The sequence below is a fragment of a genome, unplaced genomic scaffold (assembly GCF_019419815.1).
Source record: "Pyrus x bretschneideri cultivar Hongxiangsu unplaced genomic scaffold, Pyrus_bretschneideri_v1 Contig13, whole genome shotgun sequence".
Lineage (NCBI taxonomy): Eukaryota > Viridiplantae > Streptophyta > Magnoliopsida > Rosales > Rosaceae > Pyrus > Pyrus x bretschneideri.
Window position 1 is genome coordinate 642486 of NW_025999424.1, and position 18796 is coordinate 661281.

The 18796-nt window shown below is 39.9% G+C and overlaps 1 protein-coding gene and 2 long non-coding RNA genes across 4 annotated transcripts; 2 read left to right on the forward strand and 1 right to left on the reverse strand.

Annotated features, from left to right (window-relative positions):
• Positions 1-881: 881 nt before the first annotated feature.
• On the forward strand, positions 882-3319 carry LOC125474801. 2 transcript variants are annotated; one of them, XR_007256192.1, is made up of 4 exons: positions 882-1273; positions 1966-2029; positions 2211-2282; positions 2877-3319. It is a non-coding gene; the product is annotated as an uncharacterized LOC125474801 (long non-coding RNA). The 2 variants fall into 2 exon arrangements; XR_007256193.1 differs by lacking the exon at positions 882-1273 and adding an exon at positions 1295-1650.
• Positions 3320-5203: 1884 nt separating this feature from the next.
• LOC103930903 lies at positions 5204-6439 on the forward strand. Its single transcript, XR_007256194.1, has 2 exons — positions 5204-5586; positions 6053-6439. It is a non-coding gene; the product is annotated as an uncharacterized LOC103930903 (long non-coding RNA).
• Positions 6440-15980: 9541 nt separating this feature from the next.
• Positions 15981-17909, reverse strand: LOC103936793 (desmethyl-deoxy-podophyllotoxin synthase-like). Its single transcript, XM_048578645.1, has 2 exons — positions 16858-17909; positions 15981-16625 (listed from the first exon to the last, which is right to left on the reverse strand). Exons 1-2 carry the CDS (start codon positions 17845-17847, stop codon positions 15981-15983), a joined length of 1635 nt encoding a protein of 544 aa, XP_048434602.1. The 5' UTR covers positions 17848-17909.
• Positions 17910-18796: the final 887 nt, after the last annotated feature.

The following is an 18796-nucleotide window of genomic DNA, read 5'->3' on the forward strand; positions in this document are numbered from 1 at the left end:
ATAATCATATTAATCAACATTGAAGTTATAATTCAATCATTAACAACTACGTCATCTAGTTTGCAAAATATAATTTAAATAGATAGTCTCCTTAGCATTACCGAATTATTAATTAATCATTCTAATAAAGGAGGTAAATTTGAGTAGAGATGTCTCATCGTAAACTTGAGCATGTTCTTTTTAAAAGTGTCTAATCATTCACTAGATTAAGCTGTCATATCCAAATTTTTTTTTCATATCAAATTCAGTTAAAAAAAATTAAAACTTAAATTTCCATATGACACAAGTGGAGATATAAATATAATGTCTCATATTAACTACAATCAAATAAGACTAAACCGTTTAACAGTTGATTGATTTGATGGGATTCGAGAGTGAAACCAATCCAAATCGTTCGACTAGCGCCCGCCCTAGAGTATTAATATCATCCCTAACTTATTGATGAATATTTATTCATATATATTATAAATAATTAGTCCAAATTCAGTACGTATTTTGAATAATTCAAATATTACTTTAGTCTAAAATAGGAGGGGAAATCGCACTATTCATATGAACAGTGCTTTGGACCACATTTCAGTTTATTTACAAGACTGCCACTGAATCTCTCGACTTTTGATCCCCAAGTGTGAGCCGTGCTTCAGCCAAAACAGGTGCTCTCTCCAATTTTCATCTCTTCCATACTCAAACCCTAGCCGCTCGACCTCTCTCTCTCATCTCCCTTCGTTAGCTCTACTACAACTCAAAACCTCGACAAAACACGATTCCCCTTCTGCAAAAGCTCGAGAGTTTTCTCTCTCTGAGAATTAAAAAATGTGAGCTCGCTGATCTCTCTGAGAAACCATGGCCTCCATTTTTTGTCAAAAACCAAACTCAGGCCTTGAGTTCACAAAATCTGGAGAGCTTTCTCTCTCGCTTTGCTCTCCATGTAAGCCCGAGAGAAATTCCATGGAAACATCACGCCTGCAAACGAAGTTGCAGGCCCACACACCAGCAAACTCCATCTGAAAGCCAAAGAATCCAAAGGTAAATCCCTTCGAACTCTTCGATTATGAACATCCATCGTCTTCCACCTCATCTTTTTCTTCTGTTGCTGCTTCAACCAGTAGCGATACTTCAGGCGGTGCTGCTGCTGCTTCCGGCGAAACATCACCACAGAACCACCACCATTCACTCTGTTCTACTCAGGACACACAGTCAGTTCTAAAATATCCTGTCTTGCTGTGATGGGTTATCCAGTTCTTGCATCGGGTCGTTCAAACGAGGCATTCAGGTATTGTATTTATTTGATTAATTAATTAACTATTTATTGATTATATGTTTTGATTTCTTTTGGGTTTTTTATTTTTGTATATTTCTGTTTTTCTTTAATTATTCTCTGGGATTTGGATTTTTGAGTCTTGCATTCATGCAACCTTAGGTTCTGGGTTTGTTGTTTTAGAGCTAAAGAAGATAATTTAAATATAATTTGAATCATTGAAGTCATTACTCTAGCCTCTCTGTCTCTCTCTCTCTAAACAATTTCCAATTGGTTTTTAGAGAGAGAAAGTGGCAGTAGCAGCAGTGGTGAAGGAAGAAGAACTATTCCTGTTTCTGTGATCCTGCCCTTCGAAGCTCTGGAGTTTGGCTTTGGCTCCGTTAGCTGTTGAGGTAATTATTAATCCATGCCAGGAGAGGGTGACAGTGAGAGAAATCGTCGGGATTGCAGGGAGATAAAGAGAGAGGGAGGAGTGGGGGTGGTGAACAGTGGCAAGTTAGGTTCGTGTATGCGGGATATGTGGAATAAGAATACATTTGAGAGTTTTAGGTCTTTTTCAGCGTCCCTGTTTAATTTCTGGATTTGTGGTTTTCGATTTGCAGCTGGATTTTGTGTTTGGATTTTTTTTTTTTGTGATTTTGGGGGTTATGTCTGTGTGCTTTGATCTTGCGTCTGGTTGTCTAATTTGATTCGGTTTTTTCTTTCAGGAAGCGCTGGTCATCAAATTTTGGAGCTGTTGTGTGCAGCGTTAGTAGCCCTTTTGTGCTGAGGGTATACAATTTTTGTTTTTCCTTTTGAGTCTTTTGTTAAGATTTTTTTTTTTTTTTGGTGGCCTTTGGTCTGCAGATACAACTTTTGTTTAAATTTTTGTTTTTTTCAAATTTTGGCTATTTTGTTTATGTGTTTAGATGCTCAGTGTGGGTTTATGGTATAGTTTTCCTTTTATTTTCAGGAAACGGTGCTTTTTGTTTTCTGGAACCACTTGCAGAGCGCACACTTGAGAATCTCAGACCGAAGGTAAAAGGTAAAAGTCTCTGGCTTCCTTTAGTGGTGTAAGCTTGCACGAAAGAGAGAAATAATAACCAAAATTTTATCTGAAGAGAACCAAGAATTTTGAAGCCAATTACATTGGCTTAAGAATTTCTTAGGATACAACTTGCACTCGATCGACAGTTTTATTTATTTGCCTCTGTTTTCTTGCTTGGAAAATATTATTTCCAGCCCTCAAAGCTAACCAATTGAAATTTCTGTTCGGGCAACAACCAACACATAATTCTAATAAAAAAGAAGTAGCGAGAAGAAGAATGTAACACAGAGACACATGCATGTCGAACTTCATTGCTAGATTTTATTATTTATCATAACTCAGTAAAGAAAAATTACAGACGCTGCCTTCATAGGTTTAGGGATTTATTTTAGATAAATTGCGGTGCACTGTCTGTGCTAAAAGTTTTTGGATCCAAAGCGGTCAGGATGCTAATTTATAAAGAATTTTTCTTTAAATTTTTGTGTTCTTTTGTGATTTCATTTTATCTGAATTATTCATTTAATGTTTGAGATGCACTACCTTGCAGACTATTGTTCTCTTTTGGCTATAACAAGAAATTTGATTGTGCAGATTGTATTTGTTTTGGGATCTATAAAAGGATATTACAAGGAACATATCTTGGCTGTTGATACCATACTTGGATTCTAAACTCTCCAAAGCTGCCTTCATCTGGGTTATTTTCTCAACATTCTCTTTTTCGTGTACGGTTGGTTTCGTATACCATTGCAAGTGTTAAATTTGTGATTTGTTGTTTATGTGGTGAAAAAATAGGTTGCTAGAATGATTCAGATTATTTATTTGTTACACGAAAAAAAACTTTTAGAACTCCCGGTAGAAAGAGATTTCGCTAACGAAAAAGTCTTTTATTTTTTTGTGAGACTTAAGAGGTTACCTTCTCCAAACGCATAAATGGACTTTTGAAGAAGGCTTTTGACCTCTCTATCCTCTACGATGCTGAAGTTGCCCTCATGATCATCTTCTCTCCCTCTGGCATGGCCTGCCAATTTGCAAGCCACGAGTACGTTTAATTAACAAATAATTCAACTAGCTAGCTAGGTTTGATGATCATCTTTTCAATTAATATGGTTTTGCTAACATGTAATGCAGTATAAACAGGACCATTTCCATGTATAGAGGTAAAGTAGGGGGTTGCCTGAAATCAAACAACTTAATTTTGTGTTCCAATATCACAAAGAATGGTGCAGGAATTTTCATATTTGGGTAGATTTTTATGAATTGTTCTTGAGCTAAAGGTTGAAATGATCTTATTCACTTTGATCTTTTCTAGAAGCTATTTGTTAATGGTTGTTAACTTGGCTAAATGAGTTTTTCATGCTACCATTTTGTTTAAATGTAGAAACAAAAACTAATATCCATGAAAAGAAAGATGAGTTATAAGGAAAGATGGGATATCCGTTTAAGCTTGACTGAAAGTTAGAGTGTAATGCTTGGTGATCGTCTAGCACAGACATGATACAAAATCCTAACATAATTCACCTCTCTGACTATCTTCCCCCTTTCTCTAACTATCTTCCCCCTCTCTGACTATCCCAGAGAGGTGAATTATGTTGACAAATGGGATGGTGGATTATAATGTTGTATTAATTAGTATGTTAGGATTTTGTATCATGTTGTGTGAGTTAATGTTTTCTGTTCTATGTTGTGAATGATTTTGCATTCATTGCTGCCAGGTTTTTGTCCCAGTGTTTATATGTGATCCCAGTCTTTATAGACGTGGGCTTTCAAACTAAGCAGAGCCTGAAAAAAAGTGTCAATCTTTTTTGTTATGGGGTTGTGCCAATCTTTATAAATACAATGTTTTGAATCGGCCAAAAAAAAATAAGGTTGTGATGTTGGTAGTTAGTATATGTGCTTAATGCTGCCCTCGATGCAACTTACGCTACTGTTCCCTGCACTGCTACAAGGTATGCATGCTGATTTGTACATATTTTTATTTATTTTATTTTGTAATATTTAGCAAAATCAAACATTTGATCACCTTCTTTTGATTTTGGGTTTTGGTTTTGGTGGATTTGAAATTGGTGATTGGATAACACGTTGGAATTTGAATTTTCATGTGTTTTGTAATTCTGAGTCTGTATTTGGATGCTTTATGTTAATGTGTTGGATTACCATACATACTAGCCTTACGTGACTGCCTTGATTTATGCATGATGGAACTAAATTACTTTAATAGATCATTTTTCTGGTCTTCTTACTTTTGTTGGAATGTTGTTACTGCAATCTGTTAATTTTGGATTGTTTTGTGTCATGGGTTCTGTAGAATTAGTCTCCAGTTGTGTCATGGGTTGTGTCATCCCACAAACAATTATGCCATGAGTAGGGATGCTGGATGATTGTTAAAACATGAGACTTATCAAAATGCAAATAGGAAATAACACCTATGTAAGTATACTCTGGTTTTGACCCTGCATTCTTAGTTGTGTGAGATATACATGGTTGATATCAACTAATTATGCATATTGCAATTATATTCCCTTAATTAATGGGGCTAACCTTTATGAATTGAGTATAGGATTTAGATGCATAGTGTTTCGCTGGGAACATGAAGACTGCATTTGGGAGTGTGCATTAAATGTATTTGATGCATCAACATTTTTTTTACTTAAAATAACCCCAAAGGTTTGGCCTTTCTGTATTCTCATATAGCATTCAACCAACAACATGCCATTAGGTCTCCGTTCTCTACACAAACTAAAACAAATATTAAGTCCTTTAAACCAATAAGTAATGATAATTACATTATTGTCTTTCCCAATACACAACAAATTGGAACAAAAACTATATATATATAACACTTCCATTGCTTATTTCTCTTTCTTAGATGAAATTATCCGTATGTCAAATAAACCATAGTGGATAATTTCACTTCATTATATATAACACTTCCACATGCTTATTTCACTTCATTATTTTTTGCATTCCAGTTGGTCTTTGTTTCGTTCTCAGATAGTTATCAGCATAGAGAAAGTAAAATTCCGTTCTTGGCTCTCTTTTTTGTTACTGTAGCATCTGCTTATCTGTTAGTGTAAATTTGCGTTATGTTGGATTTTTCAATTTGATTCTCCAATATATTTTTTTGATGACAAACTGTTCTAATCAGTAATTCCCCACTCTGAGAACTTGAGACCTTCGACTGATATGCATTTCTGAGATTTTCTGGTATACTCACAGACCCCTGAGATTTTTGTGTCTCCACAGTTCTCCAGCCAATGACAGACCCCTGGTTGCCATACTTTCGTTGCACGCAGATCTTCTGGTATACTCACTAAGCGTAAATTTAATGGTTTACAGAAACTTTTAATAGTTCCATCCTAAATATCTTCCTTTATTCTTGATGCCATGCTACTTGCTCGACCCTTTCTTGCATCAGTTGTGTCACCTAAAATTAAAATGAAATGAAATAGTTTCCCTACATGCTTAATGTTGTGAATGCCGGTGATGTTAGAAATTTAGTGTTGTTGCTCTCTTTAATATATCCGTACTCATGTGTTTTACAGATGCGCAGTTCAAAAGAACTGGTTACTGCTTGGGTGAGAGGTGTATAATTTCATTAAAAAAAAAAAAAAAAAAAAACTGTTTTGGTTTCTGGTGGTGAATTGTCTGTATTCTTGCCTTGGAGTTGGATGCACTTTGTGTAATGGATTGTGATTTGTTTGAAAATATCTTTAGTGATGATCGAGTATAATGTGTTTTCCTAATACTGTTTTTCTCCCCCTTTGTAGTCCAGTCGTGCAGAAGACATCTCCATTAACCGGTAACAGATGAAATCGTTTGCTGTCGAGGTTCCCGTGAAGAAGAGCGAAAATGCTGCAAGTGGAGGATAGATAACAGCTCAAGACACATGGTATGAGGGTGCAGGGTAAACTGTACATATGCATCTGGAAAAAGTAAAAAGTTAAGGCTGTTTGGTTGTAGCTTCTCCTTCTCACCACAACAGAAAATACTTTTGAACTGCATTAAGCTGTTAAAAAATTAAGCTTAAGCTATATTTTACTTATCAAAAATGGGTTACCTGTCACTTTTACAAAGTTTTTTGGTAAATTAGATATATAGTTTAATTCGAAGAGTTGTATTGACCTTTACTTATGTTAAATTATATAGTTTAATTACGTCCCCTTTGTCCAATCCCTATATATCTGCTCAACTCTTGGGTCAATTATTTGCCAGTAGGAATGTTTAATTGCTTGATCAATGATGTCGGTTCAATTTGCAAAAATAGGACTTTTGTTCAATAGGGATTGAGACTCTCACATATGAGTAAGATGTCTCAATCGTTCATTGATTCCTAGGTGCTACGTCTTTTTAGTTGCTTTGTGTGAAAACTATTCATGCCTGTTGCAACTAATACATTCAAGTCCCGCAGCAACGCGCGGGCATATTTTCTCGTATTATCTATTAGCAGGATACCCAGAATCTTTAAACTATTTTTAACGGAGTACTAAAGTTTGGCGTGATTATTTTTCTATTTGTCTGCCTAACACACCGAATAATTAGCAAATTCAGTTACGATTGAGTACGATCGCGATTCGATAACTTTAATATTGTTAATGTGTAAAATCTTGAGGCCGAGCTGGCTTTAGCCTCTGGTTCCCAGCGCCAACCCTGTTAGACAAATAAGGAATATGGTTGGAGTCCTTGTGTAATTGTATATAATATTATTCACTAGCCGTCCTACAGCCGTCCTACCTTGTCCTAGCTACACACTAGTCGTCCTACAGCCGTCAAGTCGTCCTACAGCCGTCCTACCTTGTCCTACCTACACACTAGCCGTCCTACACCCGTCCTACCTTGTCATACCTACACACTAGGACGGCTACCTTGTCCTACCTACACACTTGTATCATGTATATATATCCTTGTAATCTTGTAGAGAAAGACAATGAGAAAAAAAGCATTCTCTTCCATTTTTTTTCACATTCACGTATCAATAACAAATATATTTTTTAGCCTACATACCTTTTTCTACATGGTATATAGAGCAGGTTTATAACCCTCGCCCTAATTTTTTTTCGGCAGCTTTCTCTGCCGTTCCCATGGCTGACTCTTCTTCTTCCGATGGTGTTTTTTCCCTTCATCATTCCGACCACCCGAATCTTGTCCTTGTATCCAAGAAGTTGAATGGTGATAACTACACATCCTGGGCCTGTGGCATGCAACTTTCCTTGAGTGCCAAGAATAAACTTGGTTTCATCACTAGCGATATCCAAGAACCTTCTTCCTCCGACGACCCTAATCACGCGGCTTGGCATCGTTGCAATGACATGATTCTCTCTTGGCTTCTGCATTCCTTGGAACCTGACCTTCAAGAATCTGTGCTTTTTTCCACCTCTGTCCAAGCTGTATGGATGATCTTCGCGAACGCTTCTCTCAGAGTAATGCTTCACGCATCTTCCAACTCAACCGGGAACTTGCTACAATTTCTCAAGGTTCTTCTTCTATCTCCGCCTATTTTACTCGCCTGAAAGCTCTCTGGGATGAGCTTGTTTCTTATAATGATGGCTGCACGTGCTCTTGCAACGCCAAGCATGACCGTCAACAACTCATGCAATTTTTAATGGGCCTCAACGAATCATTTGCTGCTGTTCGTGACCAGATTTTTTTAATGAATCCCCTCCCCACTGTTCGTCAGGCCTGTTCCTCGGTGTCTCAAGCTGAAAAACAACGCTCCCTGGGCGTCCTCCGCTCTGTCGATCAACCTACTGCCATGGCTGTTCGTGGCCCGTCCCGTCCCTCTTCTGCTTGTCCTCCCCTCCACTGCACCTACTGCAATTTTGATTATCATACCCGAGACACCTGCCATAAACTTCATGGCTATACCGTTGGCCATCCCCTCCATGGCCAACCGTGGCGACCACCGCACCGTGCCACTGCTTCTAGTTCTTCCCGCAGCCATGCACCTTCCAGTCCTCCCCGGCAGCCACGGTTTTCTGCTTCCCGGCCCCATAATTTCACCCAGGCCCATCACGTGCAAGGCACCCAGGCCCCCGCCTCATCTTCTACTCCAGCGACCCACCAAGTGCACAGGGCCCAGCCCACTTTGCATGACTTGCAGCTTGCCATGCCTGACCTCTCTGCCGAGCAGCACTCCCGTGTTCTAGCTGCTCTATGTGACACCACCACCCCTCCTCAGGCCAATGCCGTGCTCACTACTGATTTTGCCCAAGGTTTGTTACCTGTCACCTCTCGTCATGGTCAATGGATTCTTGACAGTGGTGCTACGGATCATATTACTTCTTCCGCCTCATGTTTGGTTAATCGTTCTCCTTCACATTTGCCGCCTGTTTCTTTGCCTAGTGGTGTTTCCGCTCCCATTACTTTTACCGGCACTCTTCCTTTAAATTCATCAGTTACTTTGAAGGATGTTTTATGTGTCCTTAATTTCCGAGTGGACCTTTTATCGGTTGGTAAACTTACAGATGGATTATCCTGTTCCATAACCTTCTTTCCTTCTTGGTGTGTTTTGCAAGACTTGGTTTCGAAGGCGATGATTGGTGTGGGTAAGCGACGTGGCGATCTGTATTACCTTGTGGCCCTTACCTCTTCTCTCCCCACCCGTCAACCTCTCTGCAACATCATTACCATCCCCTCCTCCCTCTGGCATAGGCGTCTTGGTCACCCCTCATCCACTCGTTTGCAAGCTTTAGCATCTAGCTCTCTTAATTGTCCTTTTGATTCTAGTCATATTTGTGATGTTTGTCCGTTGGCAAAACAAACTCGTCAACCTTTTCTTTTGAGTTCAATTTCATCAACTTTCCCTTTTGCTTTAATTTATTGTGATATTTGGGGCCCGAATCGTCAATCTTCTCTTTCTGGTGCTCATTATTTCTTAACCATTGTGGATGATTTTTCTCGTTTTACGTGGGTCTTCCTCATGAAACATAAATCCGACACTCAACAATTAATTAAGGATTTTTTTGCTTATGTCACTACCCAATTCTGCACTACCATCCAATGCATTCGTACTGACAATGGTGGTGAATTTTTATCTCTTCGTAGTTTTTTCTCTGATCATGGGCTGCTTTTACAAACTTCTTGTGTTTATACCCCCCAACAAAATGGCGTTGTTGAAAGAAAACATCGTCATCTTCTTAAAACCGCTCGCGCCCTTCGTTTTCAATCCCATCTTCCTATCAAGTTTTGGGGGGAATGTGTTCTTACCACTACTTATCTCATCAATTGTCTCCCTACCCGTCTTCTCCATCATAAATCCCCATTTGAGGTTCTCTTTTCGCAAACCCCATCTTATGACCACTTCCGCGTCTTTGGTTGTTTGGCATATGCCACCTCTGTCACTCCCACCACCAAATTTTCCCCTCGGGCTCATTTTTGCATTTTTCTCGGTTATCCTCATGTACAAAAGGCCTATACCCTTTACGATCTCGACAATCACCGCATTTTCACTAATCGAGACGTCATCTTTCACGAAACTACTTTCCCTTATGCCGTTTCTCACCCTCCTATCCCATCCTCTTCGCCTACCCTACCCATCCCACCCCCTCTGGACTTTACATATAACCCACCCCTTCCTGCCCCGACGCCTCACCCTCCTCCACCTTCCTCCCCTTCCACGCCTCCCACAGATTCCCTTGCTGCCCCATTACCCGTTCCTCCCCATGCCCCTTTACCCATGGACATCCCTACCCCCCCCCCCCCCACTACCTACCGATCCTCCCCTTCCCCGCACCTTTTCCCGTGCCCATAAACCTCCATCCTATTTAAAAGACTACGTTTGCTCGCAGGTGATTCTGCCATCCCACCCATCTTCGACTTCGCAACCCGGTTCTACACAAGGTACGCGATATCCACTTTGTAATTTTCTCTCTTATCACCGTTACTCTCCCAGGCATTTTTCTTACATTAACTCTGTCAGTCGGACTGTGGAGCCTTCCTCCTTTGCCGAGGCTGCCACTAACCCCAATTGGCAACGTGCTATGACTGAGGAGCTTCAAGCTTTACATGCTAATGGTACTTGGACTTTAACTTCCTTGCCCCCTGGCAAAATTCCCATTGGTTGTAAGTGGGTGTACAAACTCAAGCACAATTCCGACGGCTCTATTGACCGTTACAAAGCTCGTTTGGTTGCTAAAGGCTTCACTCAGGCTGAAGGTATTGATTATCATGACACTTTTTCTCCTACTGCTAAGATGATTACGGTGTGTTGTCTTCTTGCTCTTGCTGCTAGTCAGTCTTGGTCTCTTCATCAGCTTGATGTTAATAATACTTTCTTACATGGTGACTTACATGAAGAAATCTTTATGTCTCCTCCTCCTGGTCTTCGGCGACAGGGGGAGAATCTTGTGTGTCGCCTTCACAAGTCACTTTATGGTCTTAAGCAGGCTTCTCGCGAATGGTTTGCCAAATTCACTAGTGCCATCATTTCTGCCGGTTTTCAACAATCCAAAGCTGACTATTCATTGTTCACTAAAAAGTTTGGTATTTCTTTCACATCTTTGCTCATTTATGTGGATGATATTGTGATTACAGGCAATGATGCTAGTGCCATTAATTCTCTGAAGTCTTTTCTCCGTGATCATTTTCGGATAAAAGACCTTGGTGATTTAAAATATTTTTTGGGTATTGAGGTTTCTCGTTCCAAACAAGGGATTTATATTTCTCAACGCAAGTATGCATTAGAGATTCTCAAGGACTATGGTTTTTTGGGAGCACGACCCATTGCTTTTCCTATAGATGACACAAAATTATCTGATAAAGGAGAACTTCTCAAGGATCCTGAAAAGTATCGACGATTAGTAGGTCGGTTAATATATCTCACTATCACTCGGCCGGATATCACCTATTCTGTGCATGTTCTAAGCCGTTTTATGCACGAGCCAAGGATATCTCATATGGATGCTGCGCTTCGTATTGTTCGTTATTTGAAGGCTACTCCAGGTCAAGGTTTATTATTTCGTTCTGACAACCAGACCAAGTTAACTGCGTTTTGTGATTCTGATTGGGCAGGTTGCCCTATCACTCGCCGTTCGACTACTGGGTATTGTGTATTCTTGGGCGGTTCTTTGATTTCTTGGCGGACGAAACGACAGAAAACCGTTTCGCTCTCTTCAGCAGAGACGGAATATAGGGCCATGGCAGGTGCTTGTTGCGAGATAGTTTGGCTTCGTTTTTTGTTGAAGGATTTGAACATTCCTTTGGATGGTCCTTCCATTTTATTTTGTGATAATCAAGCAACGTTACATATAGCTGCCAATCCTGTTTTTCATGAACGAACTCGTCACATTGAGATGGATTGTCACTTTATACGAGATAAGATTGTAGATGGCACAATAGAGACCAAGCATGTGGGTACGGCACAACAGTTGGCAGACTTGTTTACCAAACCTCTTGGGAAAGAAAAGTTTTCGGGTATGTTACGCAAGTTGGGAGTTCTTGACATCCACTCTCCAACTTGAGGGGGAGTGTTAGACAAATAAGGAATATGGTTGGAGTCCTTGTGTAATTGTATATAATATTATTATTGGAAGAATAAGTCGTCCTACAACCGTCAAGCCGTCCTACAGCCGTCAAGTCGTCCTACAGCTGTCCTACAGCCGTCCTACCTTGTCCTACTTACACACTAGCCGTCCTACAGCCGTCCTACCTTGTCCTACCTACACACTAGGACGGCTACCTTGTCCTCTACAGCCGTCCTACCTTGTCCTACCTACACACTAGGACGGCTACCTTGTCCTACCTACACATTTGTATCATGTATATATATCCTTGTAATCTTGTAGAGAAAGATAATGAAAAAATAAGCATTCTCTTCCATTTGCATTCTCTTCCATAAGCATTCTCTTCCATTTGCATTCTCTTCCATTTTTCCACATTCATGTATCAATAACAAATATAATTTTTAGCCTACATACCTTTTTCTACAGTCTCGTAGCTTATCAATGCTACGTGCATCTTTTGTGACTGAGACATCTAAATTTCTGATAAGCTCCAGAATTTATTTCCTACAATTTCCTTACAAAATTGTGATTACAAGATTCGTTTCCCTGCCTTGGAACTATTTGAATCTCAACAGTATAAATTTCTAACAAATATTTATTAATTAAATAAGTTCCCGCCCTGTTAAAGATGCTCCACATGCAGTGCACTGTGCTTTACAGATTCCACTGTGCTTTACAGATTGGAATATGGTTCCTACGTTAAGGATGTATGATTATTCTAAACAACAAGGACACATGCATAGTGGACAGCAAGGCCACTGCATGTGTATACTGACTGATGTTTCATAGACAGCAAGGATGCCACTTCCAGTTGTTTTGTTTATTTGCATGCGTGTGTAGTAAACTATGTATAAAACTCTGCTGCAATTGCAGCAGATCATTATTCAAAATATAGATTGGATCCAAGTTTAATATGGTATCAGAGCACCGATCTTGGTGACTCTAGAAAGCTCATTCTACTTCCGCCACAAACACAACCAGTCCATCTTCATTAAACACAGCCACCATGGGCGACGAAAGACCAACTGAGACGATACCCCATGTATCTGATCCTCTCATTCCGCATCATTCAGACTCACCAAGTCTTGTCTTAGTCTCACAACTTCTTGATGGACACAATTATGGACAGTGGAGCCGTTCTATGCGAATCGCCCTCAGCGTCAAAAACAAACTAGGGTTCATTGATGGATCAATCAAGAATCCCGCAACCACTGATGCCAAGTATCCAATTTGGCAGAGATGCAATGACATGGTCTTATCCTGGATTTGGCAATCCGTGCAGGGCAACATTGCCCACAGTATACTCTACTGCAAAACTGCATCAGCAGCATGGAGAGATCTTGAGGATCGTTTCTCGCAAGGAAACGATTCCAGGATCTATCAAATTCGACAAGAAATTGCCGAACACCGACAAGGACAGCTATCTGTTTCAGATTATTACACAAAATTGAAAGCTCTCTGGGATGAATTAGCATCATATCATGGGCCCATTGCCTGTGAATGCGAGGGATCCAAGGCACATGCAGACAGGGAAGAAAAAGAGAAAGTCATGCAGTTCTTAATGGGTCTGAACAAGAGTTACTCAATCATACGAGGTTCTATCTTAATGATGAGCCCACTTTCAGATACACGACGAGTCCATGGATTGGTTCTTCAACATGAACGCCAATTGGATGTGGTAAATCGACGTGAATCTATCGCCCATGCAATGCAAACCAGTCATTCGACAGCACCAAAACGAGCCTATGGTGCCAACAACCCTAATTCACGGAAGATATTCAAATGCAGCTACTGTGACGGAGGACATCCAGTCGAACGTTGTTTTTTCCTTATTGGATTCCCTGAAGGACATAAATGGCACGGGAAGAATGTGCAGCCCAGAAATAGACGTGCACCTCCAACTTCCAACAATGTTGAAGCATTACCGTCGCCAGCTACCAAAGCAACAACCTCCAACAAATTTGATGCAACGTTCACAACCGAGGAGTACAACCAACTCATGGCTCTCCTTCGCAATAAGAATGGTACCGATCTGCCCCTTGCACATGCAACAGGTATCTATACACCCAACTGCAATTTTGCACATTATGATCCAACATTGTATTGGATCGTGGATAGCGGGGCCACAGATCATGTTTCTCACTTATCACTCAGTCATAATCACACTAAAACCCAACATGATTTTGTTGGTTTACCAAATGGCGGACAGGCTGCGATTGAAACCATTGGGTCCATTAAATTGTTCCCCGAGATAACTCTTGATGGAGTTTTACATGTGCCACAATTTCATGTGAATTTGTTATCTGTGAGTAAGTTGACCTGGGCATTGAAGTGCATTGTGATATTTTACCCGGGTTTTTGTGTTGTGCAGGACATGGCTACGAAGAGGATGATTGGCCTGGGCAAGCAGTTTGGGTATTGAGGTTTCTCGTTCCAAACAAGGGATTTATATTTCTCAACGCAAGTATGCATTAGAGATTCTCAAGGACTATGATTTTTTGGGAGCACGACCCATTGCTTTTCCTATAGATGACACAAAATTATCTGATAAAGGAGAACTTCTCAAGGATCCTGAAAAGTATCGACGATTAGTAGGTCGGTTAATATATCTCACTATCACTCGGCCGGATATCACCTATTCTGTGCATGTTCTAAGCCGTTTTATGCACGAGCCAAGGATATCTCATATGGATGATGCGCTTCGTATTGTTCGTTATTTGAAGGCTACTCCAGGTCAAGATTTATTATTTCGTTCTGACAACCAGACCAAGTTAACTGCGTTTTGTGATTCTGATTGGGCAGGTTGCCCTATCACTCGCCGTTCGACTACTGGGTATTGTGTATTCTTGGGCGGTTCTTTGATTTCTTGGCGGACGAAACGACAGAAAACCGTTTCACTCTCTTCAGCAGAGGCGGAATATAGGGCCATGGCAGGTGCTTGTTGCGAGATAGTTTGGCTTCATTTTTTGTTGAAGGATTTGAACATTCCTTTGGATGGTCCTTCCATTTTATTTTGTGATAATCAAGCAGCGTTACATATAGCTGCCAATCCTGTTTTTCATGAACGAACTCGTCACATTGAGATGGATTGTCACTTTATACGAGATAAGATTGTAGATGGCACAATAGAGACCAAGCATGTGGGTACGGCACAACAGTTGGCAGACTTGTTTACCAAACCTCTTGGGAAAGAAAAGTTTTCGGGTATGTTACGCAAGTTGGGAGTTCTTGACATTCACTCTCCAACTTGAGGGGGAGTGTTAGACAAATAAGGAATATGGTTGGAGTCCTTGTGTAATTGTATATAATATTATTCACTAGCCGTCCTACAGCCGTCCTACCTTGTCCTACCTACACACTAGCCGTCCTACAGCCGTCAAGTCGTCCTACAGCCGTCCTACCTTGTCCTACCTACACACTAGGACGGCTACCTTGTCCTACCTACACACTTGTATCATGTATATATATCCTTGTAATCTTGTAGAGAAAGACAATGAGAAAAAAAGCATTATCTTCCATTTGCATTCTCTTCCATTTTTTTCCACATTCACGTATCAATAACAAATATATTTTTTAGCCTACATACCTTTTTCTACAAACCCCGATCGTACTCAAACCAAGTCATGTCTTGTTCATCGTCTCAGGCAATCGTTGTAGACAACAAATTTTGGAAGAAGAAGAAGAGCAAGAAGAGTAGCAGTAGAGTAGTAATAGGGAGGGGCATTTTGTAGCTTCAAACATTTTGAATATTGCAAAGACAAGTACTGGCATATATTAGCAAGGGATTAGTACGTATTATCAACGTACTAAGTAGCGTTCACCAAAGGAACACACACAAGTACATATATTATTGATCTGAATAACAAGTTTACATCTTAGGGATACATATTATACATTAACCATGCTACATCTTAGGGATACATATTATACATTAATCATGCCTTGGTACGCAAGTACTAAATGAAAAGATCGGAAGAGCGCGCTAAAGCCTTAGATGTAAACAATCTGCAAACTGCAGGGATGAAAATCATTGCAGTCGAAAATATGGGAACGAAAGTGGGACATTGTGAAGACTGATGGGGCTGCAAAAGTGTTTTAGCCTACAAAAGACGGAATACAGAAGTGAATGAACAGTTGATTCCAGACAGACCAGAATGGTGCTGGTTTTGTTGGCCGTTCATGGTAACAAAACGCTGAGTCACTCTGACTTGCCGAGCAAAGTCAAAAGTGGGGTGGCAATTAGGTACAGCGCATCCTTTTTCCTACAGGTCAGTCCAAAGCTTTCCGTCATGTCAAGTTCGTCTGGATTCATCTCATTCGCCAGTTTCCAATCGAAGCGGTAAAGCAACTCAGCAAGAGCAAGTTCAATCATGGTAACACCAAATGACATGCCTGGACACATTCTTCTGCCGGCCCCAAATGGAGTGAACTCAAAGTCAAAACCCTTAAAGTCAACAGAAGAGCCATGAAACCTCTCTGGCTTAAAACACTCAGCATCTGCCCCCCATATCTCCGGGTCTCTTCCTATTGCCCATTCATTAATAATTACTTTTGATTTAACTTGTACTTCGAATCCGCCAATTTGAACCGTGTCCCTTGCTTCTCTTGGGAGCAAAGGGGCTGGAGAGTGTAACCTCAGAGTTTCTTTCACCACCGATTTCAAGTAGTCCATTTTTTGAACATCTCTTTCTTCAATAACTTTGCTTTTCTTTCCTTCCAATTGGAGGACTGACTGTCTCACTTCAGCTTGAGCCCTCTTCATGATTCTTGGGTTTCTCATCAACTCTGACATTGCCCATTCTAAGGTAGTAGCTGAAGTCTCGCTTCCTGCAGAGAAGATGTCCTGCACATAACAATTTTTTTTTTACTGAGTTAGACCGTAAGGACGACATTGATGTGTGGGGCAAAATGTGCAGCATGATAATAATTGAGTTTCAATGTGCGGGATCTAAATCATGAGTTTCGAAAACATAAGCAACCATCTGTGATAAAACCCCTTCATTTATTTTTATAAGGTGATGAGTAGACGAAGATAAAATGTCTGCAGTATAACAAAGCAAGCCTACATTACTCACCATAATGATATCTTTGATCTGATTGGTTGTGAAATTATACTCCACCTTGTTGGATCCTTTAAGTTTAAGAAGTACGTCAACAAAATCTTCCTCCTCCTCCTCCTCCTCCTCCTCTGCTTTGTCATTGCCTGCTGTAGTGGTACTAGTACTACTGATCATCAAGTCCTTTTTGGATCTTTTGATTTTATGATCGTTAATGATATTTTCGAGAATCGTACCGATCTTTCTTTTCATGTCTTTCATAGCAGTGATCGACCCAGTAACGTACCCAAGAAAACTGAGTGAAGGAAACAAATCAGGAATATCAAACCCACTAGCGAGTTTGATTGATTCGTTTAGTAGCGAAAGGAACTCATTTTGGTCTTTGCATTTTTTCCCAAATGCTGCCTTTGACACTACGTCATTTGTGAAGCTGCAGCACCTGTCACTAAAATTGATGGCAAGTCCCTTGTGAGACATTAAGCCAATGGTCTCAACAAGGTTCCATACCTCTTCTTCTCTTATGGATCCGAACGACTGCACACGTTTCGCGCTCAGAAGCTCGAACATACAAATCTTTCTCAGCGATCTCCATAAATCTCCGTAAGGAGCGAAGAAAATACCTGCTTGACCAAAAGACATAACCTCTGCCGCCAAAACAATAGGCCTCTGCGAAAATGCAAGCTCATGTGTCTTCAACACCTCCCGGGCAGCTTTGGCAGATGAAATAATCACGGCGTCTAATTGACCCAGTTTAAGGTACATGACGGGTCCATGCTTCTTGGCTAAGTCTCCCAGTGTGTGGTGTGGCAATGGACCGACCATCTGATGCAAGTTTCCAATAAACGGCAGCTTCCATGGCCCAGGGGGTGACTTTAGGCCTCCGGCTCTGGATCGCTTCCAAAAAATCACCAGGATGCAGACAAGGAGAGAAGTGAAAAATGGAAAATAGGGCGTTTCGTCAATTAGAAACATAATTTGATCCAGATAAGCTGTGATCAATTTCATCATACGACTTTGTGGTATTTTTGCTTTGCAAATCAAAGCACTTGAATTTGGATTGATATTTTAAAAGTGCTTACGGTCTTCTCAACTTATGGATCCCCCTCAACAACTAATAAACAAAATCTTCTGGATTGATATGTTGAGAGTGCTTAAGGTCTTGTCGATTTAAATACTTGTTTTGATTGGAATAACAACAAAAAAATTAAATCATGTAGAGTGCAACTGTGGAACAACAAAATAAAATACATGCAGTTGGAGGTGCAATATGCAAAGTAAGTTCATAAAATATTACATAATAATGCAGGGGACATTTTTCAATCAAGATGCGTTGTAGATGGATGCTTAAGTTAGTTGTACAATTTTGATTTAGTCAACGCAAGGGTAATGTTATTTACGCACCATTTTTTATCTCTCATACACTCACATTAATTTATGTTCTTTGATCTTCTTCAATTCATTTGATTCAATGACAGAAAATTAAGGGTGTATTAGAAAAAAGAGATGTGTGACCACCACCCTTTAACAGAGGGGGCATTGAGGGGGAGCCAAATGTGCAGTTGCACAGGGCCCCAAATTTGAAGGGGCCCCCAAAATTTTTACCATCTAATGTTATGTAATAATGTTATATATTTAAAAAATTATTTTTATTAGTACTTTAAAATCTCATTGTGCATTTCTTATAAGAGTACATTTTTTTTCCTTTCTAAATATAAAAGGGTAATGCTAAGGAGACCAAATTTGTAAACTAAATGATGAGTCACTGATAGAAAATGATCTCATTTATCAATGCTTAAGTAATAATCCAATTATCAATATACATGTCATTTAATTTACAAAATTTTGTCTACAAATTTAGTATTCCTAGCATCACTCAATATAAAAAATTCTAGTACAATGAGATATTCTGATTGTCAATAATAACAACCTAAAAACGATAGTTTTTCCAATTTTATTA

Coding starts and splice junctions, on each gene's coding strand:
- LOC103936793 (XM_048578645.1), bottom strand. CDS start 17,847: ATGATGAAATTGATCACAGCTTATCTGGATCAAATTATGTTTCTAATT. Junction 16,626..16,857: donor AGATCAAAGATATCATTATG/GTGAGTAATGTA, acceptor TGTTATGTGCAG/GACATCTTCTCTGCAGGAAG.